Source organism: Neovison vison, chromosome 13 (genome assembly GCF_020171115.1).
Source record: "Neovison vison isolate M4711 chromosome 13, ASM_NN_V1, whole genome shotgun sequence".
NCBI lineage: Eukaryota > Metazoa > Chordata > Mammalia > Carnivora > Mustelidae > Neogale > Neogale vison.
This window is the reverse complement of record NC_058103.1, coordinates 32,252,035-32,278,544: the sequence shown is the minus strand read 5'-3', so window position 1 is coordinate 32,278,544 and position 26,510 is coordinate 32,252,035. Positions and strand designations below refer to the sequence as shown.

The 26,510-nt window shown below is 41.1% G+C and overlaps 1 protein-coding gene and 1 non-coding gene across 4 annotated transcripts in view; one reads left to right on the top strand and one right to left on the bottom strand.

Annotated features, from left to right (window-relative positions):
* The window catches only part of DCAF5 (DDB1 and CUL4 associated factor 5), a 100,660-nt gene that overhangs the window by 36,919 nt on the left and 37,231 nt on the right, over window positions 1-26,510 (bottom strand). For all 3 annotated transcript variants that reach the window (XM_044231871.1, XM_044231872.1, XM_044231873.1), the window contains exon 6: window positions 12,421-12,634. In XM_044231871.1, the coding sequence (XP_044087806.1) occupies window positions 12,421-12,634 (214 nt within the window). The remainder of the gene's footprint in view (window positions 1-12,420; window positions 12,635-26,510) is intronic.
* LOC122894875 lies at window positions 19,924-20,026 on the top strand. The gene has a single exon (XR_006381881.1). It is a non-coding gene; the product is annotated as a U6 spliceosomal RNA (small nuclear RNA).

The window sequence follows — 26,510 nt, the reverse complement described above, 5'->3', positions numbered from 1 at the left end:
CACACTGGAATCACAAAACTGCCCTGGAATTCATTTATGGCATTTCATGGTTGTCTGCTGGGCCCCTTCCAGCATTAAAAGTTGGCTGCCTGGGATACTGCTGACTGTGGGAGACTGAAATAAAAATGAGTTCATCCTTTATTCATTAAACAAATATTTATCCAATGTCTACTATGTGTTGGGCACTGTGCCAAGGAAAGAAATACAGAATTGATTTAAAAAAAAAATGCTATCCCTGCCCTCATGAAGCTTCTTATATTTTAGTGTGTGGGGAGAGAAAAAATTACATGCACATGTAATGTGAGAGAACAGTGGGTAGAGGAAAAAAAGTTAAGAATATATATGTGTGTCTGATGGTGGTAAGTGTTATAAAGAAAAATTGAGGGGCGCCTGGGTGGCTCGGTTGGTTAAACAGCCGCCTTCGGCTCGGGTCATGGTCCTGGAGTCCTGGGATCAAGTCCCGCATCAGGCTTCCAGCTCCATGGAGAGTCTGCTTCTCCCTCTGACCTTCTCGCCTCTCATGTTCTCTCTCACTGTCTCTCTCTCAAATTAAAAAAAAAAAAAAAAGAAAGAAAAATTGAACAGGATATTAGGACATATATGGGGTGCTGGGGGTTGGCTATTTCTGTTTTACATAGACTGATCACATAAGGCCTCTCTGACAACAAGGAATTTTGAGCAGAGCTCACATGAGGAACAAGTTGTATGAATATCTGGGAGAAGTGTCCTCCAGGAGAGGGCACAAAGTTCTGGGCTAATTTAAAATATAAGATAGCTGGGGCGCCTGGGTGGCTCAGTGGGTTAAAGCCTCTGCCTTCGGCTCAGGTCATGATCCCAGGGTCCTGGGATCGAGCCCCACATCAGGCTCTCTGCTCAGTGGGGGGCCTGCTTCCTCCTCTCTCTCTGCCTGCCTCTCTGCCTACTTGTGATCTCTGTCTGTCAAATAAATTAAAAAAAAAAAAAAAATATATATATATATATATAAGATAGCCAGAAGAATTCTTTTGTCTTTTTTTTTTTTTTTTAAAGCTTTGCAAAAACACAGATTATTTCAAGCAGGCTGACTGCAGAGATATGTTTAACATCATCAGAGCAGCTGGAAATGGTCCCTCTTCTAAGGGTGTACTGGAAGGGGCCATCTCCTCCCAGGGTCAGGCTGGAGCCTACGACTGAGGCCCTGCTAACAGACAGTGCTCAAGAAGACAACTGGGGCACTGCTAGTCTTGACCCGCCTTCTCACAGTTAAGTACTTGCTGTGGGATACAAGGAAAAATGAGCAAGAGAACAAAGACCAAATAGTGCCAACACCAATCACCACCAAAAGAAATCACTACCCAAACTGCGTAATTATATCTAAATTTAGTAACATGGTAATTACTTGAATTAACCAGAAAATTGAACTTCACCTCAAGTGGTGAAACTGAAGGTACAGGTTTCTTTCTCTTTTTTTTCCTTTTTATGTTGATATCTAATTTCAAATAGTCTCTGCATATTTTTACCCAGGGAATCTGGTGTTGAATCTGAGGCTGACCTGGAGTAAAGTCTTCTAGCCTAGATAACAGAACGGTTCAGCAGCAGGTAACCCTTTAAAAATAGGTAAGCTACAGAAATATAACAGAAAAAATGCTTGCCCCAAATTCCCACACTTAATATTTTTACTCCCTTTTATGATGGAGGACTTCGCAAGCAAAATTCACATTTAAAACACTACCAAGGGGCACCTGGGTGGCTCTTCAGTTAATCGACTGCCTTTGGCTCAGGTCATGATCTTGGAGTCCCAGGATCGAGTCCCACATCGGGCTCCCTGCTCGGCAGGGAGCAGCGTCTCCCACTGACCTCTCCTCTCATGTTCTCTCTCTCTCTCTCTCTCTCTAATAAATAAATAAATAAATAAAATCTTTAAAGAACAAAAAACAGGGGTGTCCGGGTGGCTCAGTGGGTTAATGGGTTAAAGCCTCTGCCTTCAGCTCAGGTCATGGTCTCAGGGTCCTGGGATCGGGCCCCATATCCGGCTCTCTGCTCAGCAGGGAGCCTGCTTCCCCTTCTCTCTCTGCCTGCCTCTCTGCCTACTTGTGATCTCTCTCTGTTAAAATAAATAAATAAAAAAAATTAAAACAAAGCAAAACACTACCATGAAAAAACTTAAAGATTGCTGTTCCATTTTAGAAAAGCAAAAACTAAACAAGGTGATATTAAATTTATCACCAAGTAGGACATGAATGTAAAGAATCACCTTCTCTTAGGTCTTTTCTTTGACTTTATTCTAAACAGTGTGGGAGGTAAATGACAAATTAAAAACTCACTTCATGCAAATCTTTTATTTTATATCCTAACTAAGAGGAACAGGGCAGGGCTCCAAAGAAGGAGAAAAATATTTTGTAGTCCAGTATCTAGGCAATCAAAGCCCCATTTCCCAAAATGCTCTAGATTACGGGGGGAGGTGGGAGACCCACAAACTAGTTCAGATCAGAGAATGGGAAACATACTTAATTTTAGTTGGACTGTGTGGGTAAAATGGGTGACACCAATGCAAACACAACATTAAGTTGTGGGGATCCATGTCGTCCACAATCCTCCCCAGCTAGCTGACCACAAAGTTAAAGGCTGACCACACTCTGACCCCCCTCACTGTTCATTCATTCTACAGTCCCAAGAAGACAGTCTGTTTACTCACCTCCATGCAGCTCAGTTGCTTTTCAGTTAACACGAGGCCAGGGCATTTTATCTAATGCTTTTATCTAATCCACTATCAATATGGAATATTAACTTGGTCAAGCAGACGGACACAACAGCTGTTCTTCTCAATAGACTTTAAGAAGGAACCACTACCATCAGCATGAAAAAAAGATGACTGCATTAGCACTGTCGCTGTCTCATTTGCCCACATATCCATGTCAATCCATTAACCTTTATAGAAAACAGCCATTCACCTAACACTTCTGACTCTCTGGTAGGCCGCTGTAATATCCAGTGTCCCCTCCAGGAATTCCTGCCCCTTTCATCTCTTAGCATTCTCCAATTACACAAGTTCTGAGAAAGACCTCTGTCTATTTGCAAAGGCATTTTGTTAGCTGAATACCCAGAGAAGTCCCTGCCTCTAAAAACAGAGACCACCTTTATAGAGTCACCCAAGTCACAAAAATTTTTTAATAACTTGAAGGGTCAAAGAGGGATCTAAGCATAGCCTGGCCTGCCACAGCAAAACTGCCTACTAAATAGAAGCTTCTTAGAAGAAAATGGGAAACAAAACAAAACAAACCAAAAACCCCCAAATGTATTAGCCATCGTCTAGCAAAGAAATTATTTTTCCTTCCCTAACACCTTTATTTAAAGGTGTTACAGATAACCTTACCAACAATATTCTAAGGCCGCACTGGGTTTAGAAACATTATAGAAGCAAAAACTGCCCCCTTCTTCCCACCCAAAATCCACATTAAAAAGAGGAAAATGTTCTAGACAGCAGGAGGGATAGGCCATCACCTGATATGCTCCAAGAATAACCCGTTAACAAGCCTTTTGATAACAGAGAAATATCTTTCTGCTCCATTTCTAAGTGTATGTATATGTATGTGTGTTTGCACTGCATGTGATATTCCCAAACATCTGTTGATAAAGAAGGGAACATATCAATCAGTTTCTATTCATTGAGTACTGATCAACTTACACAGTTTTCTCTTGTATTATGGCTCCTTCCATAATAATTGATTAATTAGTCTCTAGTAAATGGCATGCCTGCCTAATTAACTGTATTGACTAGGACAGAAAAACCAGATGGCTATTCTAGCCTAGATTAATAACAGCTGAGAGACTGCTATTTAAATCTTACTTCTGACCTTTTGTCAGAAAGGGAAAAAAATGTGATTGAACAATTTCATGATGTGCTCTTTCAAAGATTATTTCCAGAAAAAAGTTTGCAACTGGTGTATAATATTCATATCATTTACACCCAGTACCTGCCACAAATGCCATCTAAAGCAATCAGTGCAATTTTGCTTTGGAAATGCCCAAAGCCGTTAAGTTTATTTTATCTTATTTGTGATAGGAGAAACAATTCCCTTGGCTCCCAACAAAAGAATAAAAATACGCATATCCATAAGACTACCACTATTTTTGCTCAGGTAAAGTTACATGACTCTTGCTTCCACTTGCCATTTCAACTCCAATAGGTTCCTGGAATTCTTTGGTTTATTAAAATAACCAAGTAGGAAAATTCTATTAATAAAGAAATGTTCCATAAAGACAGCCAATAGTAGTCAAATAATCAGTAGGGAAGAAATATAAAAATGCTCTAAGTATCCAATAGCTGCTTGTAACAAAGTAGGCTGCATTACTTAAATATGAATTTTTATTTGGCAAAACTCTTTTGGAAAGCTGGGCAAGAGGAAGGGCAATCAACCCAATGGCCTTTGGCACCAATCTCCCTCTGTGGGCCTCAGTTGCTGGATGTGGGGCCTGGGCAGTAGAGAGACAGCATCACTCATTTCAGTCTGCATAGGAGTATTTATACACATTGTTCAAGCCAGGGTCTCCTACCACTCAGAGGAAGAAACATTACTTGCCTTTTTCTCCAAAGTCTGAAGACACCGGAAAGAGAGGCAAATCTCTACAGGAGATAGGGCAGGTAGAGCAGGAAAGGTAATATTCTGTTCCCTTCCTGGGTATCTACCAGCAATTTCCTAGTAGAGTCCAGCCTCCAAGCCAGAACTATACATTGAGGGAGAACTATCATGTTGTATCACCAGATCCTATCAATTCCTTTTGTTCCTAAGAAGAAATCAAGCTCACCTGTGTTCCTTCTTCGCTAAACACTTATAAACCAGACCGTATCAAACAAGCTGTTATACTCCAGAACCTCTGAAGCTTTCAAAGCTCTAAAACTGCATCAGTAAATGAACTAAGGGATCTAATCCATGGGTAAAATCTTAATTCAGGATGTCTAATACCCGAAACTGCCAGGTTTCTGGAATTTCATGAACTCTTTAATTTTATATGCAAAATGATGTGCATATGTACATTTTCCTGAATAAGTGTTCGTAGCTTTTAGACTTTCGAAAAGGTTCAGGATTCAAAAAGAGTTATACACGGCTGGTATTATTTTCATGCTACCTTCTCTCTATAAAAGCCTGTAAAATAATTCACCTAAATAATATATACAACAAGGAATTTCTGTAAGTCCATGGAATATGCTACCAACACTTCCTGTGTAGAACCCAGGTAGCAAGCTCGTCTATGAGGAAGAGAAGAGAGCATGATCACAAGCAAGAGACTGAGTCCAGTCCTCCTCTTGTGACCGATGACATCTGCTGTTTCAAACACTCTAGCCTCAGCTTTGCATTGGGGTGAAATCTGTCACTGGGAGGATTCAACATGAAATGAAAAATGCCTCAGAAGCTAAAGGCTAAAAATATACAAGATAGAAAAGGAAGATGAGGAGAAGAAAATAATAGCCTCAAGTCACAAAGCAAGTCAAAGGACAGACCCCAAGAGGGTGCCTTTATTTCAGATAAAGGAGAACATATGGCATGCCACACCCCCAGCAAGATTAATCAGGGCTACACGAAGTTATAGAAAGAATCAAGTTAAACTTTATGGGCTTCACTGGCCTGGAGCACACTCACTGGTGAATGCCTGCACCTCTGCTATACCCACATAATGTCAACATAGAAAGGCTGAGTGATGATGTAATGTCTGAGGCCAGGCCACGTATTCAAGGCCATTTTGTTGGACTCACGGGGAACAAGTCAGCTCTTCTCTCCAGGGGATGAGTTAGGATGATTTCATTCTCATGATTTTGGGGGCCCCACCATCTATCAAATTTAAAAGAAAGCCCTGGGTAAGTGATTCCAGTGCTCAGAAACTCCAATGTTCAGCCCTTTCGAGAAAATGTTATCATACTTCCCCTTTCCTTCCCCATCCCATATTCAGCAAGAGGTAGAACTATAAGTCCAGGCTTTAGGTTAAAACCAAAGCAAAAGAAGATTTAAAAATTACCATAGCAGGGTGCCTGGTTGGCTCAGTGGGTTAAGTCTTTGCCTTCGGCTCAGGTCATAATCCCAGGGTTCTGGGATCGAACCCCGCATTGGGCTCTCTGCTCAGCGGGGAGCCTGCTTCCCCCTCTCTCTCTGCCTGACTCTCTGCCTACTTGTGATCTCTGTCTGTCAAATAAATAAATAAAATATTAAAAAAAAAAAATTTACCAAAGCAAGGACGCCTGGGTGGCTCAGTGGGTTAAGAGCCTTTCAGCTCAGGTCATGATCCCAAGGTCCTGGGATGGAGCCCCACATTGGGCTCCCTGCTCAGCGGGGAGTCTGCTGCTCCCTCTCCCTCTGCCGCTTCCCCTGCTTATGCATTCACTATTTATTGCGTTCCCTCTGAGAAATAAATAAAATCTAAAAAAATTTAAAAAATAACCACACTGGGACGCCTGGGTGGCTCAGTTGGTTAAGCAGCTGACTTCGGCTCAGGTCATGATCCCAGTGTCCTGGGATGGAGTCCCACATCGGGCTCCTTGCTCGGCAGGGAGCCTGTTTCTCCCTCTGCCTCTGCCTGCCTCTCTGTCTGCCTCTCTCTCTCTCTTTCTGACAAATAAATAAATAAAATCTTAAAAAAAAAAAAAATAACCACGCTGACCATTTCCAGACTACATATATACCTATTAGCCTGAAAGACTGACTTCCCAGAAGCCTGAGCTCTGGTGGACTTTCACAATCTAGGGCAAGAACCATTTAAGGAATTGTGAAGGAAAGGGAACAAAAGCAGAATGCTGCCTTACAAGTGTGTGTGCCAGAAGAGCTAGCAGGTGGAAAATTGGCCTTCTTTTTAACCCTGTTAAGAGACTGGCTCACTGAGTATGCAGAGGGGAGTGTGAAGCTTGGGAGACAGAATGTACCCAGTCAGGATTCAGGGAGAAAAGAAAAAACAAAAAATCCGAGTACGATGGTGATAGCAAGGAGGAGAGCCCTTGGATTTAGGCAGCCTCCAGAGGAAGGAGTGCTATTTTACTGAAAGATTTCTTTTCTTTCTTTCTTTTCTTTTTTTTAAAAGATTTTATTTATTTCAGAGAAAGAGAGCACAAGCCGGGGAGACAGGCAGAGGGAAAGGGAGAAGCAGACTCCCCATTGAGCAGGGAGTCCAATGTGGGGTTCGATCCCAGGACCCCAGAACATGACCTGAGCAGAAGACAGACGCTTAACTGAGGCACCAAGGTGCCCCAACTGCAAGATTCCTCACCATACTTTAAGACTAGAAGGTGGGCTGGTTTAAAAAAAAAAAAAAGTTCAAGGCCGTATTTGGGTTAATTGTTTCTGTTGATGTTCAGCCAATCTGATGGCACTTATACCAGCTTATCTGATGACAGAAGTTATAAACTTGAATAATTAAAAAGACTGTATGAGAAATAAATAAACTATGTATTTTTGGCCAGGAGTTGGGAAGACAGATTGTATATAGGGCTTTCAATGAAAATCATGAGGCCCCTGGCTGTCCTAGTCAGAACATGCAACTCCTGATAGCAGCGTCAGGAGTTTGAACCCCACATTGGGTACAGAGATTACTTTAAACAAAGTTTAAAAAAAAAAAAAAAGACAAGAAAAAAATTTGAAAGAGGTTGTTATTGGGTAGTCGTGTGTTTTTGTTTGTTTGTTTTTAAGATTTTATTTATTTGAGAGAGAGAGAGAGAGACAGAGCAGGAGCAGGGGGGAGAGGCAGAGAGAGAGGGGAAGAAGACTCCCCACAGAGGAGGGAGTGGCAGTCATGTGTGTACCACAGCCTCTGGCACACAGTAGATGCTCAGTAAGTATCTACTTTCTTATTTTAAAAGATGGGAGGAGAGGAAGGCAGGAAGTAAGGGTCCAGTAGGAGACAGGAAAAGGGAACTTGTCTCCACTCACCTATGAATTAGGGACAGACCAAGAAACTAAACATGAGAGAAAAATATCCTGCTGGAGGCCAGAGGTTTCAAACTGGTGGCTCCTAATGTAGAACAGGTATGATGTACAGATTAATTTTTTCATATAGTAAGGTTTTAATTTGTTGTGATATTTTAAAAATCGGGAGATTTTTACATTAAATCTTGATCTCCGGCTTCCCTTGAAAAAACCCAGAGACCCTCATAGGAACAATGGGCTAAAGCTGAGTCAAAGCTTCATTTAGATGGGAGTCAATTATATTTAGATGGGGTGGGCTCCCTTTATTGGCCATTGTCACCACCACCTCCACCGATACCTTCTAACCCAAATCACTCATTTTTGCTGCTTGCCTTGCTTCTGCTGGCATCAAGGTGTAGAGTGAAAAGGGCTGTAATGTGAATCTTGATCTCAGGGTTGTTGAGTTTGAGCATCCCCCCACCCCTACACCCCATTGGGTATAGAGACTACTTAAAAATAAAATCTTATTTATTTTATTTTATTTTTTATTTTAAAGATTTTATTCTATTTATTTGAGAGAGAGAGAGCATGAGAGGAGAGAGGTCAGCAGGAGAAGCAGACTCCCTGCCAAGCGGGGAACCCGATATGGGACTCAATCCCGGGACTCCAGGATCATGACCTGAGCAAAAGGCAGTTGCCCAGGATGCTTGGGTGGCTCAGTGGGTTAAGCCGCTGCCTTCGGCTCAGGTCGTGATCTCAGGGTCCTGGGATTGAGTACCGTGTCGGGCTCTCTGCTCAGCAGGGAGCCTGCTTCCCTTCCTCTCTCTCTGCCTGCCTCTCTGCCTACTTGTGATCTCTCTCTGTCAAATAAATAAATAAAATCTTAAAAAAAAAGAAAAAGAAAAAAGAAAGGCAGTTGCCCAACCAACTGAGCCACCCAGGCACCCCTAAAAATAAAATTGTAAAAAGAAAGGGGTTCTACTGAGATCTCAAAAATCTGGGTTCTAGTCTTGGCTCAGCTACAAACATGTATTTTGTCTTGACTTATGTCCCCAACATCTCTGAGACTCAGTTTTCTTCCTCATCTATAAAAGGAGGGTTATACAAAATGATCCTCTAATAGCTCTATAATTAGAATTCATCTACAATGCTAGCGCTGAGCATAGGTGAGACACAAAGTAGGCTCAGCCTATTTCACACTCTATTCCCTGAATCCAATTTCTTGAAATGTTAATTTCATTTTGAGACTGAAGAAATACCTAGTGAACCTAGCTTAGTCTGAAAGGAAGTATAGGCTCTCTGGCACAGTATCTGGGCCCATTTGTGTGGAAAGACTAATCTCACTGTAATTAAAAGCCAGAAGACTGTCTTAGATACACAGATCACTTAGTGTCTTTCTTGACCATGTTCATTCCTATTATGGAAATTCTCAGATTCCTCTCTGGGATGGTTACCCAGCCTATGACTAAATGAAGAGTTCCAGAGCACAGAGCCTCCAGCTGTGGGCGTTCTTAAAGTATACAAAAACAAGAGCAAATATAAAGACCAATATAAGGAAAGAGTAGGCACTGGAATTTGAAAGCAGCAGGAAAAGTGCTGTCTGGACTAGTCAGAGAATATGTCAGTCCTGCAGATCATACTGTAACCGTGGCAGCTGCTGCTTTAGCTCTGAGTGTGGAAAGTCAGAGCCTATAAATCACCTCTGAGAGACATGTTCTAGCAATGAGAGAGTAAGTTTGGCCTCCTGCACAACACTTAGAAAGTATAAGCTCAGTAGATTAGTCTGACTGAAAATCTTTTAATTTATCCTCATAAAGCCCCTGGAAGTTGAGCAGGAAAAAATGGTACTTATCAATTCTGATTTATAGTCAGAGAAGCCTCAGGCTTAAAAAGCTAAAAACCACACGTTGACCAAAGTATTCAAGATTTGCTTCAACAAATATTTATTGTGCTTTCACTGTGTGCCAGGTATTAGAGACAATGAAGAATTAGCCACACTTCATTTCTTAGTCCCCAAAGAGTGAACAAAATAGCCTAACATAAATCTCTGTACTTCCTATTCCCTACGTTATATACTTCTGATCATCTCTATGGGGATTATGAACAAACTTGAAAGACTCTACCTCTGAAATGGATCCAAAGGTAGATTCAATGACTCTGCATCCTCCTTCACAGAAAACCACATGTCCCAACCAAAAAACAGTCTAGTTTGTTAGAGAGGATACAGTACCCATAGACTTTTTCCATAGGATAAAAAAAAAAAAAAAAAATCACACATAAGAAGTGCCTGGCTGCTTCAGTTTGAAGATCATATGACTCTTGATCTCAAGGTCATGAGTTTAAGCCCCATGTGGGGTGTAGAAATTAAATATTCTTTTTAAAAACACACATAATAAATTGGTCAAATCTGAAGAGAAAAAAAATCAAAAGCTATTCAATGTTTTTATCATTATGTATAACCTTAAAGGCAAAAACAACTACATCTTGCCAATGTATGTAACCAGGACAATCATGAACACTTCCTCTGGTTCTACCTGTGGAAAGATCTGTCCCAGTGTATTTGGGCAAAATGGTTATTATAATCTAGGTCAGAGTTTCTCTGTCGGGGGCAATTTTCACCCAGGGGACACTTGGCAAACTCTAGTGACATTTCTGGTTGTCTGGGGGATGACTAGGAAGACATCACTGGCATCTAGTGGGGACAGGCCAAGGGTGCTACTAACTATCCTGAAGTGCACAAGAGAAGCCCACAAAACAAAGAATTATTCAACCAAAATGTCGGTATTGCAGAGGTTAAGAAAGCATGGTCGGGGTGTTCTACATATTGGCTAGAGTAATAACTGGCTAGACTCATTGGCTGGGTCTTTTAAGTGCTCCATGCAGACAGGTTCTGGCCGCTAATATACGAACTGAAAGAAAATTAACATCTATTTTCCTTTGTATCTTTCATCTTTCCCTCAGCCCCTGTGTTTCTAGTAATAAAACCTAATAAACCATTACATTTAGTGTCTGCTTTTTATTGGTCATTGAAATAAAAATCACAAGAGAGTGACAGAAGATGGAAAATAAACTTAAAAGCAAGAAAGGCAAGAAGGAAGAAAGGAAGGGAGAAAGGGAGGGAGAGGCTTGGTTGTCATTTCCATATCTAAGTGAAACGAAATCAACCAATCGAAAGAGTGGATAATGATCTGTTCTGTCGTGAGTCTGATCTTGTCTAGAAACAATGCTTATTCCCACCCCAGGAACACAGAGCCTGTAAAAACTAAGTCATTCAGGCATTTTGGCTTCTTCAAGGAGACATCGCTTATATGACTGAGGCCACCTAGTGGTTTCCAGTGTGGCTCACAGCTAAGTAGGCCCTAGGCCCCTTGACTCCAACATAGTTCTGCTGTTAGATACATATTCTTTATTTACAAAAGGGACGTCCCTAGTCTAGACAACCTAAAAGACATTTTCAGTTTCTCTAACATTTAACTCAATTCAACATGTGCCCCTACTGCATATACTAGTCTTTAAGCTCTAATGTTGGGGAGCATGTAGCAATTTCAGTCTGGGAAGAAAAACCACAGGTTCTGCTTTCAAAGAGCAGGGTCTTCACAGGTTCCCCAAGAACTGTTTCTTTTATGTCCCTTGCCCGCAAATAACTCTAAAGAAGCAAGTAGAGCATATGAGAATTGTATGTTAATGATGATGATGAGCCCAAAGAAAACACCAAGTATTTGCATGAAACTAAGGTCTCTCTCTTCCCATCTAGATGTGAAATAGCGTGAGATTCGTTCTGCTTGAGAAGGGGGAAAAAAAAAACCAATTTGTTTATTTGATCAATGCTTCTTTATATTTGTCTTTATTCAGCTTGATTACTGAGACCAGTCTAACTGGTCCACACATTGACACCCACTTCAGAACGTCTATGGCCAAGAAAGGTGCATGAATGCCAAGCATGTTTTTAAACTGCCAGTTCTAAGTCAACATCAGTATTTCAATTCCCAGTGAGACTCTGAAAAGGCTGGAAATGCAGCTTGGATTCTCCTTCCCAGTTGTGAGGCTGGCAATAAAAAGTAAGAGTCAGCATCTGGCTTTCTCTCAAACAAAGCCGCTCAGCCCATCTCATCCACAAAAAAGATGCTATCCCAAGGGGCCATTCAAGATATATGTCTCTTGGATGGTACTTAGGGTGTTTCATTCATCATTGTGTTTTACTAATACACACACACACACATACACACAGTCTCTCTTTTTTCAGGAGGCTCATTTTCCAGGGACTCCCTCCTTCCTTCTGAAATGACACATTCTTAGAACCTTAAAGTCTGTTCACAAACCTGGCAAATCTTGGTTGCTCAGAACTATACTGTGGCCGGCCTTGGTTCATGGTGTGTGCCTCGTATTACTCAGAGGCAGCTCTGATAAAAAAAACTCAATAATATGCTAGAACGTCCACAGACATAGTGTGCCTCAGTAGTTTCTGACATGATGCTAAAGAGAAACAGACCAGCACAGAAGGAGCAATCTGAGAGGAAAGCACGAATGTAGAATGCAGGAGACAGAGGGCACCTACCTGATCGCGATCCCCTGCAAAGCAGCAACTTTTCATGGTGCAAGAGTTGAAGTAACCCTGATTGTCAAACTGGAACACAGGCAGGCGGGAGTGGATGTCATAGAGCACAGGGGGCAGGCGACGCCTCAGGGCCAGGAGCTGGGTGCCGTTGCTGTTGAATCGCACGCTCATGGCACTCTGGAGGGAGAGATTGCCACCATAGCGCAGGAGAGAACTGGAAGGCAGGAAGCAGAGGGATTGGGCATGAGGTGGATGGACAAGAGTCTACAAAATAACCACATTTACTTCTTCCCAAAATGTATCCAGAACCTCCTGCTAGGTTTGCACAACTGGAAGTATTTCTATACAGTAGGCTAGACGATAACAATGGGATAAGAATGGCTCCTTGATTTCATTAGAGCAAGTTATTTAACCTATCAGTTCCTCTTTTCAATCTCCAAAAGGTGAATTACCAGTTAATTTAAAGGAAATAAAGAACAAAAGCATCATGAAAGAAGAGACATATTAAAATGATTAGTTACTTCATTTTCCTAGCTAACTACATAATCAAGCAGATACTCACCAAGTCCCTGCGAGATAAGTTGTGTCCACTCCAACTGGCTAATCGTGGATGACATTTAAGGGACATATTTATCCTTGTATTAGAGATACAAAGCACATCAGCAAGAAAAACAGAATTTTACTGTTTAATTTGGATATATTTCTTAAGGATTTTATTTATTTGAAAGAGAGAGAATGAGAGAGAGAGCCTGAGAAGAGGGAGGGTCAGAGGGAGAAGCAGACTCCCCGCTGAGCAGGGAGCCTAATGTGAGACTCAATCCGGGGACTCTAGGATCATGACCTGAGCTGAAGGCAGTTGCTTAAACAACTGAGCCACCCAGGTGCCCCTGGATTTTTTTTTTAACAATGATCATTTTATTACTGGGGCACCTGGGTGGCTCAGTCTGTTAAGTATCTGACTTCAGCTCAGGTCATGATCCTGGGGTCCTGGGGTGGAGCCCTTGTCAGGCTTCATGCTCCGTGGCACGTCTGCTTGTCTCTCTCCCCCCACCCCTGTGCTCCCGTGTACACTCTCTGTTATGAATAAAAAAATCTTCTAAAAAATCATTTTATTACTTAAGCATTTATTTTTGAATTGTTAATCTGTTCACAGAAACTTTATGTTCTAGGTGGCATAACTAAAGAGTAAATATTAAACAAAAATTTTTAATTTAAATGCAGGGTAAGTACTGTAACAATCAGAGAAGCAAGATGACTTGTTTTCCTGTACAATTCCCAACAAGTCTATATGTACTTTGGCTAATATATTTATCTAGTTTCACTAGGGAGACTGATACACTCTGGTTCGCCTACTATTCTTCTGGAGTCTCATAATATTCCTAACATTAAAACAAACTCACACAGTATGGTTCCAAATAATTTTTTGATGACTCAGAAGATACTTTCAGTTTTACAGTGAACCAGATTGGCCACGAACATTAACAATTATACAATACTAAACAGCAAAGGGTGTGTATCCGTGTGTTTATCTTCCAGTAATTAGTGCCCTTGATTAACCAGACTCTATTTCATTACGAAGGGATGAACTACTCACTGACCATATCATAACCAACTTCTTTTGTACTCTGTGTTCAGCTCTTGGGGTGCTGAATTACTGGCAGGAAAGTGAGGTTAAGTATATACACCGGGAATGATGCAGAAATTTATGTGACATCAAAACTACGAACTCATTTTGCCTCACACAGATACTGTTGTCCTGGAAAGAAAAGAGTCCTAGCAGTTTTAGGGAAAAAAAACAGCTTATAAATTCTAGGGAATCACAGAGCTGGAAACGGCCTTGAGAGACCTAAATTAGAGCCTGGCAGATTTATCTGAACATTTTTAAGAAAGAAGTTTTAATAGCATTTTACCAAGTGAAAACTTAAAAGAGCTATAAACTACCAGAAGAGATTTAATATTGAATGAAGACAACGCATTTTCTTTTTTTGCTGTGAGCATGAAGGATAAGATTAAGGGGGACAGGAAAAGAGATATCCCATAGGAAAAGAAGCCCCTGGAACCACGTGCAAAGGCAGCAACCCGGCCTAGTCGTCAAACCATCTACACCCACACGAGCGTGGGTCAGCCCTGTGTCTTCCAGAGCAGTCTTCTCACCAGAGGGAGGCAAGCTCTGCTATTGCAGCTCCATGTGGAAACAAGGCTTGGGGCAAAACAGGCTTTAATCCTTGTAGGATTGAAAAGAATGGAAAGAGAAAAAAGACTTAGGAAACAGAGCCTAGTACTCCCAACATCAAGAAGAAGGCTTGCAGGCCCCAAGTAATAATCTCTGCAGAGAAATGTTCTCATAATGGTCCTCAACAGAGGCCACACTCACTCACATACAGAGAATGAATGACGGGGCTATTAGAGTCCAGGCATTTCCTTCACAGGGTGCCCTAGCTGCCACAGGCATGTGGTGTTATCTAAACACTGAGCTCAAAAACAATGAGAGGCTTTCAATCCCACAGCAGCACAGAGTGTACAAATAAACCACCATCTGTAGGACTGAAGAGGAGCTGGGGGTGGAAACAAGACTCCACAGCAAGAAACTTGGCCAGCCCCACACCAGCAACAGCAGCAGGGTGTTGCATCTGCTTGGGCACCTCTGACAGGAAAGCTGGGGCCTCTGGCAAACGCCCTTTGCATTGGTTAACAGGAATTTCCTCTGCTGATTCTAGTCAGACCTGTCGAAGTCTGCCCAGGACAGGTATCAGGCCCATCCCACCCCCACCGGAGCTCTTTGACCGATTTTTGCATTCTAGCCACCCTACAGAGGTCTGTTTGTGGGCTCTAGGAAAGTCACTAACTTTTCTCGCCTGTGCTTCTGGGCAGGGAACTCCTTTCTCTCACACAGAGGGAAGGGTGTAGAACTTGCTCCTAGGAGTCTGGGGGTGCTGTCTAAAAAGCATCAGCTGCTAAAACAGAATTCTTCGTATTTGGGCACAAAATTCAACTCCTTCCAGAGGGCAGAATGATACCTGAAATCCAGAGAGTGAACGATGTTAACCATGATTTCTCCGCAGGGGCTCTACAGCTGGCTCTTCCTGGTGAGAATGGTAAGGATGATCTAGTTCATTAGGAAGAAAAAGCTTAGAAGCAGTCTGCCCTCACAGTCAAGATACAAAGATTATGTCAAAGATCTGTAGTTTAAGGTTCCAAGTGTAAAGTGCCTGAGAAATCATCTGGGACTCTTTAAAAATGTGGATTTTCTCTGAGACGCCTGGGTGGCTCAGTTGGTTGGACGACTGCCTTCGGCTCAGGTCATGATCCCAGAGTCCTGGGATCGAGTCCCGCATCAGGCTCCCAGCTCCATGGGGAGTCTGCTTCTCCCTCTGACCTTCTCCTCGCTCATGCTCTCTCTCACTAATAAATAAATAAAATCTTAAAAAAAAAAAAAAGTTTAAAAAAAAAATGTGGATTTTCTGGATCCACCCCCAGATATTCTAATTCAATCTGGGAAGTGGGCCCAGGAATCTGAATTTAACAACCCCAATTAATTCTGATGCATGTGACTTTCAAACCACCTTGAGAAAGCTGGTTGGTTTCATTTTTGGCATTTTGGGCCAAAGAGAGAGGAAGAGAAGAGAGAATGGGGTCAGGAGGAAAACAAGGTAGAGAGAAGGTAGATTACCAGAGGTTCAAAAAAACCAATTATACAATATGGCACTTTTTACAGTCCCATGTCCATTAGCAGAAAAGACTCTAATTCCTTTTGAAAACCAGAGTTCCTCTCTACCAAGAGTGCCTGAAATGTCTTTTTCTTGTCATCAATACATTCCCCAATGGAGAATTTTCTCATTTCCTCTTGGAGAACTGAGGGAAGACTGCCTCAATCTTTACTTGCTTTTTCAACTCTTGATCTTGGTAAGGGAGAAGGCACTATCCCCACTCTTCAGAAAAATGGCCACCATTATGCACCCAGATAAGACGAGCAGTATCTTGAAAGGCAAGCAACAGATTAAAATGTATTCAACTCAAAATATCCTTATTTAGAAAAAGAAAAGCAAAAATTCTATTCCCAACCTATCTTCAATCAATGATTTGTCATAAAATGCAACAAGAATGGGGTAGGAGGTAATCCAAGGGTCAGCATGTAAAAGATCCAGGACGAAAAGCAGGAGAACCACAGAACCAACAGGAAAATATTTCTCACTAGTGTGGTCTCCTGAATTTTTCCTTTTTTGCTACCTCCCACCCCCAGTATTCAAATGGACTTTTTTTATTGCTCTTACAGAGTAAAAAGAACATTTTTAAAAGTACTTGGCCAAGGATAAGGGCTTGGAATAGAAGAGAAACAGGCTAAGGCTGTTTCCAAGGAAAGTAACTGGGAGAAAGATACATTGTGATCATGTTCAACACAAGACAGGGCACTGCTAACTTTTCCAAGATTAGATTCTATGGACCTAGATTTCCATAAAACCATGACTAAGTAATTCATCTGCCGGTACCAACATGATTTACCAATGCCCACCAGCATGAAATTCCTTACATTTTCCAAGTGAAAGCTTCAATAACACCCGTGAAATGTACTGTTATCACAGACATCAGACCTGGTATTGTACCACCAGAGTGGCAAAATCAAAATCCTATATAGGTGGGGGAAATCCCTTTCTCCCCTCCAGTTTCTGCTTTAGGATGGGATAACCTCTAAGGACTAAAGGACATTTTGTACTCGCACAATCCATAGAATATGACAAATCCTAGAGAACACTAGAATTAGAAAGCAAACAAGTTCAGGGAGTCACAGCCCACACCAATCTTATTTAAGAATGCTCAGGGTCATAATAATCCCTTAGCCATTTATTTTATGTGAGTTGGCAGGAGAACCTGGGGTTTCTCTTTTGTTTTTTCTAACGCAATCCTCAATTCCAAGATTGAGACTTCCCTAGAGGAAGCTGGAACTATTAGACAACTAGTATGAGAAAGATAACGCTGTGATCTGTGTCTAAACAAACTCACTTTCCCTAGAACATGAGTCACTGCCAAACCTCTCTGGTTTGAAATATAGATACAGGTTCAGCGTACCTGATAAGATTTCCTTCCCTTCTTGAATACCCAGAAATTCAAATTTGACTGAAGTTGGCAGAAGGGCCTGGCAAATTTCTAATAAAGAGATCTTTGGATAGGGAAGCCTGGCTGGCTCAGTCAATGGAGCATGCAACTCTTGATCTCATGGTTGTGGGTTTGAGCCCCATGGTGTGGGGAGAGAGATTACGTAGAAATAAAATCTTTTTAAAAAATCTTTTTAACACATCTTTAAATGATCAAATGACATATCTAGTCCCTCCACAAAGCAAACGTGGATGGCGGGCTTGTAGTGTTTCTAATCACACCATCTTCCAGAAAAGGGACATACCCAAAGTTGAAGTGATTTGGAACCTAAATTTTTGCATTTGGCCCAGAGATCCCAAAAACCACACAGAACCAAACAAGATCTCAAAATAAAGTAAAAGGCACTGCCATAAGCAAAAGATTTGTTATAGGACACTCACGAATTTCCCACAGAACAAGGACTCAACATTTAGTCATCTTGGCTCATCAGACGGCCTGGCTTACTCAGAATCCCCCTCCATCCCAAGCTACAGAAAACAGAGAGGGATTTCGTAAGCAGCCATTTCATCTTCACTTACAACTAACTACTCCTGGTCCTACCTTCTGACATATTTTTACATTAGCATCAGCCCCGACCTCACAGTACATAAAACTGGAAAGGAAGAGTTTAATGAACAGTGGGTGGCAAGAGGCAGGAAAAAGCCAGGGGAAGAGAGAGACTGGGATGGCAGCTCCTGTAGCAACGGTAGCAGTGCTGCAGGAGGGGGTGGGAATACATGCAGGTAAGCAGGCAGTCCCTGATGGCAGGAGGGGAAACTGGGGTGGGTACATGACTGTTAGGGTACAAGATCACAAAGCTGGAGAAACGTTAAAGAGGAAAGAGGCAATGTCTGTAAAAAATCCTAAGCAGAAGAGGGTCTGAAAACAAAATCTCAATTTCTTACCTTCTAGGAAGAACTCCTACACAAATAGTTGAAAATGAGAGATGCGAGGGATGCAAAAGAAAGGGAGGGAAGGCCAAGCCAAACTGCTGACTGATGGGAGAAGAAACAGGAAGCCAGCCTGTTTCTCACAGGAGCCGCTCACTGAGAACGTATCCAAACACGAAAGTCCCTTCTAGTTGGCAGTCATAGAACTGTCTTAGAATAATGGCTTTGAAACTTTTTTCTAGCAATCTTTTGTAAAGTACATTTTATACCGCATCCCAGTACACCCACATCTTTTAGCATAACTTCATTAAACAATACTTACCACCTACTATAATGCTATGCACTGATTTTCTATTCTATATTTTTTTAATTTAATAAATACTTGTGACCATCTACAATGATGTCGTGGCCCACAGAATTATTAAAAGAGCTTCCTACCTTAGCCTCCTTACTTCCACTCTTGACCCATGCTTCATTTATCTTGAATAACACAGCCAGAGGGATGGTGAACCATGAGTCAGAACACAACATTCCTTTGCTAAAGGTCATCCAGTGGCTCCCCATTTACACCAGAGTAAAAACCAATTCCTTATGACACCAGTAAAACCCTAGACAACCATCTCCCCGACCCCTGTATCTCTGACCCCACCTTCTAGCACTCTTCTGCAGTCAAATGCTCTACCACTGAGCTATACCCCCCTAGCACTCTTCTTACCTGGCTCTACTTCAACCACATTACGCCTCCTTGCTGACCCCAGAACAAGTCAAACATGCTTCTGCTTCAGGGTCTGCATTTGCAGATCCTGAAGTCCAGAAAGGTCCTCTCCGGGGATGCCCATGATTCTTTCTTCAAGTATCCTTCTCAACCACGCCCTTTCTGACACCCTGTGCAAAAATACAAGCTCCCCAGTACTCCGTCTCCCTTGCCTGCTTTATTGTTCTGTAGTACATGAATCACCACCTTATACACTATATATTTTTATGTATTTATTTTGTTTCTTATTTGTCTTTTCCCACTAGACTGTGAGCTTTTGTTTGTTTTCCCCATATATCCCAAGTGCTTAAACAGTGCCAGACACATAATCGTCATTCAATAAAGAGCTGCTGAATGAGTTATAAGTAGTAGTCAGAATGGACTTCAGCTTTATTCAAAGTTTTAAAAGGAGAACATTACTAAGACAGAATTCATATTTTTTTAACTTCTAATTCTGAAGCAAGTACAGATTCAGAGGAAGTTGCAGAGACATGTACAAAAAGATCCTTTGTACCCTTTAGCCACCCTCTCCCTGTGTTACCATCCTAGATAACAATAGTAAAATATCAAAACCAGGAAATTTACATTGATACACTCTATAGAGCTTATTCAGATTTTGCCGCTTACGCATGCAATCATTTGTGTGTGTGTGTGTGTGTGTGTGTGTCTTTGTAGCTCTATGCAATTAGATCACATGCACAGCTCATGTAACCACTACAATTAAAATACCTGTGGTGCTTGCTTCAGCTATACTAAAATTGGAACGATACAGAGATTAGCATCGCCCCTGCGCAAGGATGACACGCAAATTCGTGAAGCATTCCATATTTTTTTTTTAAAAAAAAAAGAAGACACGTATGTTACCATCATCACAAGACTCCTTCATGCTACCCTTCCTTGTATGGCCACATTCATCCCCACTCTATCCCCATTGCTAACATCTGGCAACCACTTATCGGTTCTCCATCTGTTCAACTATATTAGTTTGTGAATGTTTACAAGGAATCATGCAGTATGTATCTTTTGAGACTGGGAAGTTCGTTTTTAATCTATAAAGGAACTACCAAACTATGTTTCAGAGTGGCTATACGATGGTACATTCCCACCAGCAATGCAGGAGCGATCCAGTTTCTCCACAACTTCAGCAGCACCACTTGTATTTCAAAAAGCCAAATTAGAAGTCGGTCAATGTATTTTAAAACAAACGTAGAGACAAAGCTAGACATTTTTAGCATCCTTATGGATATATCTAATGCCACCTATGAAATATTTTTGTAACAACAACCAAAAAAACCCCCCAAAAATAAAACCACCCACAAAACCCTGAATCACTTCAAACCCCTTAATCTAAAAACAGTTTATAAGAAAAAATGGGTCAGAAGAAACATGCGAAATGACGTGTAAAATGCAATCACTATAATCTAAAATGTGAGAAATTCTGTAAGATAAATAATAGTTATTTTAACAAATAGATTTGCAATGGAAAAATGAGAGAGGCGGGAATAGTTATTGATTAAGAGACTCAGCGGCCCTATTAAATAATTGCTTTGTATGAACCCTATCTAAATCCTGAATCATTTGTAGCATTCATGAGACAATTAAGGAAATTTTCTTTTTTTAAGATTTTAAGTAATCTCCATACCCAACGTGGGGCTTGAATTCACAATCCCGAGATCAAGAGTTACATGCTCTACCAAATGAACCAGCCAGGTGCCCCAACAATTAAGGAAATTTAAACACAATTAAATAGATGCAATGACATTAAGAAGTTATTGTTATTTCTTAGGTATGATAATACTGGGATTATGTTTTTTAAAAGAATTATCTTTTTATGGAAAGTAATTTGGCAGTTCCTCAAGAAGTTTAACATAGGATTACCATATGACCCAGTAATTCTACTGCTAGCTATATACCTGAAAGAACTGAAAACAGATACTCAAAACAAATACTTCTTCATGAATGTTAATAGTAGCACCATTCATAGTACCAAGAGTGTAAACAACTCAAATACCTATCAAAGGGTGATTAACAAAATGTGGTATATCCATACAATAGAATATTATCCAGCCATAAAAAGGAATGAAGTACTGATACATGCTACAACGTGGATGAGTCTTGAAAACATGATGATAAGTATAAGTAGCCAGACCAAAGGTCACATAATGTATGAAACAGCTGGAACAGGTAAATCCAAAGAAACAGAAAGCAGAGAGATGGTAGCCAGAAGCTACCAAGAGAAAAGTATTCTGGGGAGTCACAGCATAAACGGTATGAGTTTTAATTTAGGAGAATGAAAATGTTTTGGAACTAGATAGAGGTTATAAAACACTGTGAACATGCTACATGCTATTGACCTTTTCACTTTAAAATGGTTAATTTTCTGTTATGTGAATTTTACCTCAATTTATTTACTTATTTATTTTTAAAGATTTTATTTATTTATTTGACAAAGAGAGACACAGCCTGAGAGGGAACCAAAGCAGAGGGGTGGAAGAGGGAGAAGCAGGGTTCCTGAAAAGCAGAGAGCCCGATGTGGGGCTCGATCCCACGCCCCTGGGACCATGACCTGAGCTGAAGGCAGACACTTAACGACTGAGCCACCCAAGTGCTCCTGAATTTATCTCAATTTAAAAAAGAATTATCCCAGGGCATCTGGGTGGTTCAGTGGTTAAGCGTCTGCCTTCTGCTCAGGTCAGGATCCCAGGGCCCTGGGATGGAGCCCCACACTGGGTTCCCTGTTCAGCAGGGGGTCTGAGTCTCCTTCTCCCTCTGTCACTCCCCCTGCTCTCCAGCTCTGTCAAATAAATAAATAAAATCTTTAAAAAATAAAAAGGAAAAGAATTATCTTTCAGAGATACATATTAAAGTATTTATAAAGAAATGAGATCATGTTACAGGGAAATCGATTCAAAATAATTGGGAAGGGAGGTCACAGATGAGGAATAAATGAAGCAAGACTGTCCATGGGTTAATTACTGAAGCTGAGCAATAGGTACATTAGTATTCCTTTTACTAATATTTGTTATCTAAAATTTTTTTTACCACAAAATTTTTTCAAAGAGAAAAGATTTGATTTTACAACAAGAAAGTCCACTTGATTTAAGGATTTGATATCACTTCCTTCTAAATAGCAATATTCGGCAATATTAAAGGAAGGATATGGACTGGTACATGCTTCCAGAACTCCCATCCATTCCCCAGATGTTCTGAGTTCTCTTTTATAAAAGGCACATTTGTGCTTGTGCAAAGGAATGGGAATGGGGAAGCTCTGGCCTAAAATTCAAAGACCCTGGATCAGAATGAACACAGAAATAAATTTAACATGGACCTTCCCCGACCCCCCCAACCCCAACCGCTTTTAATAACCAGAGCTCCCATCTTGCAGGAAATGCGACGTTGCTTAATCATCTGGAATAGCCGTTGCAAATGGCAGATTCACAGGTCCTGCCTCAGGCCTTAACAATTCAATCTCTGGATCTGTGCTCCAGGAAGGAGCATTTTAACTAGATTCCCAGGTGATTCTGATGCCCTCTAAAGTCTGAGAATACCAGGGGCCCGTGTGCCTTCCAATAGACAAAGCTGATTCTAGAGCTCCACCTCGTGGCCTAAAATCAAGACAGCAACTTCACCAGAATCTCTGGCTTCCCCACAGAACTCTTGAGAGGCAGTCAACAAAACCCAGGAAGAACTCTTAAAACCTCCTTTAGGAAATTATTCCTTAGAGACAAAATTTTGACCCATGCCATTACACTGAAGGAATTAAAAGGTCCAGAAAACATTACAGAAAGCTTACTCTGAAAATGCAGACTATTTGGGTATAAGTATAAAACTGCATTCATTTGGTATTTACTGAACACAATAGTCTAAGTGTTGTTCTAGGTTCTAATGATCAAAGATAAATAAAACATGGCCCTATCCTTAAAAATCCACAGGAAAACGTGACAGAGGTGCCTGGATGGCTCAATCGGTTAAGCGTCTGCCTTTGGCTCAAGTCATGATCCCAGGAATCCTTGGATTGAGACCCACATCAGGCTCCCTGCTCAGCAGGGAGTCTGCTTCTCCTCCTCCCCACTGTTGTTCTCTCTCGCTATCTCTGTCTGTCTGTCTCTCAAATGAATAAATAAATAAAGGAAAACATGACAGGTAATAGTACAGCCCAGGACAAGCACTTCATTTCTGAGAAGCAATTCCTGGGTACTGGGAAGGAAATAAAAAATATACTCTAAGTCTAGCTGGAGATAAACACTCCTATCAAAAGATCACTAATGATGGCAAAAGCAGCAATGGAGCCACTAAGCCAAGCAACATGCATGCCACAGACTGTAAGTCCTTTACAGAGGCTCTGAATAGAGATCCCTCACTGCAGAAGAAAAAACTTCATGCACTGGCACATATTTTGTACCCAGACTGTGCTAGGCGTTGGGGACACAGTGAGTAAAAGAAGCTTTTTATTTTCTTTTCAGAGTACCATGTACGTATGTATGCATGTATTCATTATTATTATGTTCAGTAGCCAGCATATAGTACATCATTAGTTTCTGATGTAGCATTCAATGATTTATTAGTTGCATATAACACCCAGTGCTTAAGAATATGTAACAGGGGGCACCTGGGTGGCTCAGTCGGTTAAGTGTCTGCCTTCAGCTCAGGTCATGATCCCAGAGTCCTGGGATTGAGCCCAAGTTGGGCTCCCTGCTCAGTGTGAGTCTGCTTCTCCCTCTCTCTCTCTACCCCCTCCCTTGCTCTCTCTCTCTCACGCTCTCTCTCAAATAAATAAAATCTTAAAAAAAAAAAAAAAAAGGTATGCAACAAGGAGCAAGGGTGCTTTTCCTGAGGAGTTACCATTTGACTGTGGACCCTGACAACTAACTAAAATTTGGCCAAAGAAAAGCGCAAAAAAATTAGAGACATACTCCTCTATGTGTATTTGTATATGGAAGAGAGTACAAGGAGAGAGAGAAGGGACAATGGCACCAGAGAAGCAGCAGACTGCTTACTGAAGGAGTTTTTATTTTATCCAATAAAGCAGGTCATACATTCATTCCAAAAAACATTTTCTTAGAGCATCCCACACATAGGTTCTGGGGATATGGCCATGAACAAAGATATCACGAATCCACTAAAACTCCTGGGTAGGGAATGGCAAGAGCGATGTTTAAGGAAGTGTACTACATGGCAGAAGCAAGAGGCAAGCTAAGAAGGCAGTAGTCAGTCCCTTCTGAATAGAGCCATGGGCCTGAGATGGAGCTAGGGCTTTCAGAACTGAAAACAGTGGCCAGGCACTAACACATAGCAAGGCTAGGTATGGCAGAGGGGCAGAGAGATAGAAAAGGAAAATAGGACTCTGGGCTTTGGGCCAGGATGATTGTGGGAGTGATGGTGACACTGATAAAAAGAAACAAGAAAGGAATACAGTTTTAGAGAGAAAACAAGTGTTTATTATAGGTTTTGGTGGATGGAACACCTGAGTATTGTATAGGTATGTAAAGATGGGGGAGTGGGGAAAGAAAGAAAAAAAGGAGTGGCTAACCAGAAGGCATGTCCCCCAATTAGAGCTAATCATTCTGACAACTAAATGCCAATGGTCCCCAGCTTTTCTCTTGCAGTATTCTACAACACCATCCAAACTGCTGGGTCCTCCTGACTGTCCTCTCTCCCTCTTTTGTTCCTTCAAACCATTTCCTAAAGAGCTGGTGATATTGCTGCAACCACTGGCATCACAGGGAAGGCAAGTAACCAGGTGAAGATAATAGTGATCTTGGATTTTTTTAAATGTACTTTAAGATTTTATTTATTTACTTATTTGAGAGAGAGAGAATAAGAGTGAGAGGTCAGAGGGAAAAGCAGACTCCCCGCTGAGCAGGGAGCCTGATGCGGGATTTGATCCTGGGACTCCAGGATCATGACCTGAGCCGAAGGCAGTCTCCCAACCAACTGAGCCACCCAGGTGCCCCTTTTTCAAAAAGATTTATTTATTTATTTATTTATCTATTTATCTATTTATTTATTTGAGAGAGAGAGAGAGAATGAGAATTAAATGTACTTTAAATACATTAAGTAGGGTGTCTGGGTGGCTCAGTTGATTAAGCATCTGCCATCAGCTCAGTTCATGATTCTAGATTCCTGGGATAGAGTCCCATGTCAGTTTCAGTCTCCTTGCTCAGTGGTGAGCCTGCTTCTCCCCCCCAACTACCAGCTTGTGTGTCCTTACTCATGCTCTCTGACAAGTAAATTAAAAAAATACATTAAATATACTTAAGTAAAGTATACTAATTCTAAGTATATAGCTCAGTAATTTTTTTACTGAAGTATATACCCATGAAACTACCACCCAGATATTAAACCCTGGAAGCTTCCCTCATGCCTCCCTAAGTCAGTACCCTTCCCAAACGTCACCACTATTCTGACTTCTACGACCTGCCTGTTTTTGAAGGCCATATACACTTCTATATCTATCTGGCTGATTTCATTCAACATTCACCCACGTCAAAGTGGGTACCTACAATTCATTCTTATGTCTATGTGGTGTTCCATTGTATGGCTATTCTGCAGTTTACTTATCCATTCTCCTTCGATGGACATTTGTATTGTTTCCAGCTTTTGGTTGTTATGAATAAAGCATCTGTGAATATTATTATACACATCTTTGGTGGAAGTCCGTACTCACTTCTCTTAGATATACCTAAGGGTGAGACTGCTGGTCATAGAATCACATGTGGAGTTTTAGCAGACACTGACAGAGTTTTCCCAAGTGGTTGTACCAAATTACCCTCAACTAAAATGTATGAGATTTTCAGTTGCTCCACACTCTTATCAACACTTGGTACTATCAGTCTCTTTAATTTGAACCATCTAGGATCTACAGTGATAACTTACTGTGGTTTTAACTTGCACTGCCCTCAGGAGTAGTGAAGCTGAATGTTTTTCAAATGTTTATTGGCTATTTGGTCTACCTTCTTTTGTGAAGCACCTATTCAACAGTCCTGCTCATTTTAAAAGTTCCATTTTCTTTTACTGATTTGTAGTTCTATTGCTGATCTGTAGTTCTATTAGAATAGATTCTATAGATAGGAATTCTTGTTCAATACATGTATGATGAATATTTTTTCCCAGCTCATGGCTTGTCTTTTGGCTCATCTTTTCACTTGAGTATCTCTGATGAACCGAAGTTCTTAATTTGAATGAAATCCAATTTAACATTTTTTTTCTTTCATGTAGAGTGCTTTTTGGGTCATGTTTAAGAAATCTCTGTCTACCCTAATGGCCTTGCATTCTGGTCTGGACAGGCTCATTCTTTGAAGTTTCAACAAATACCA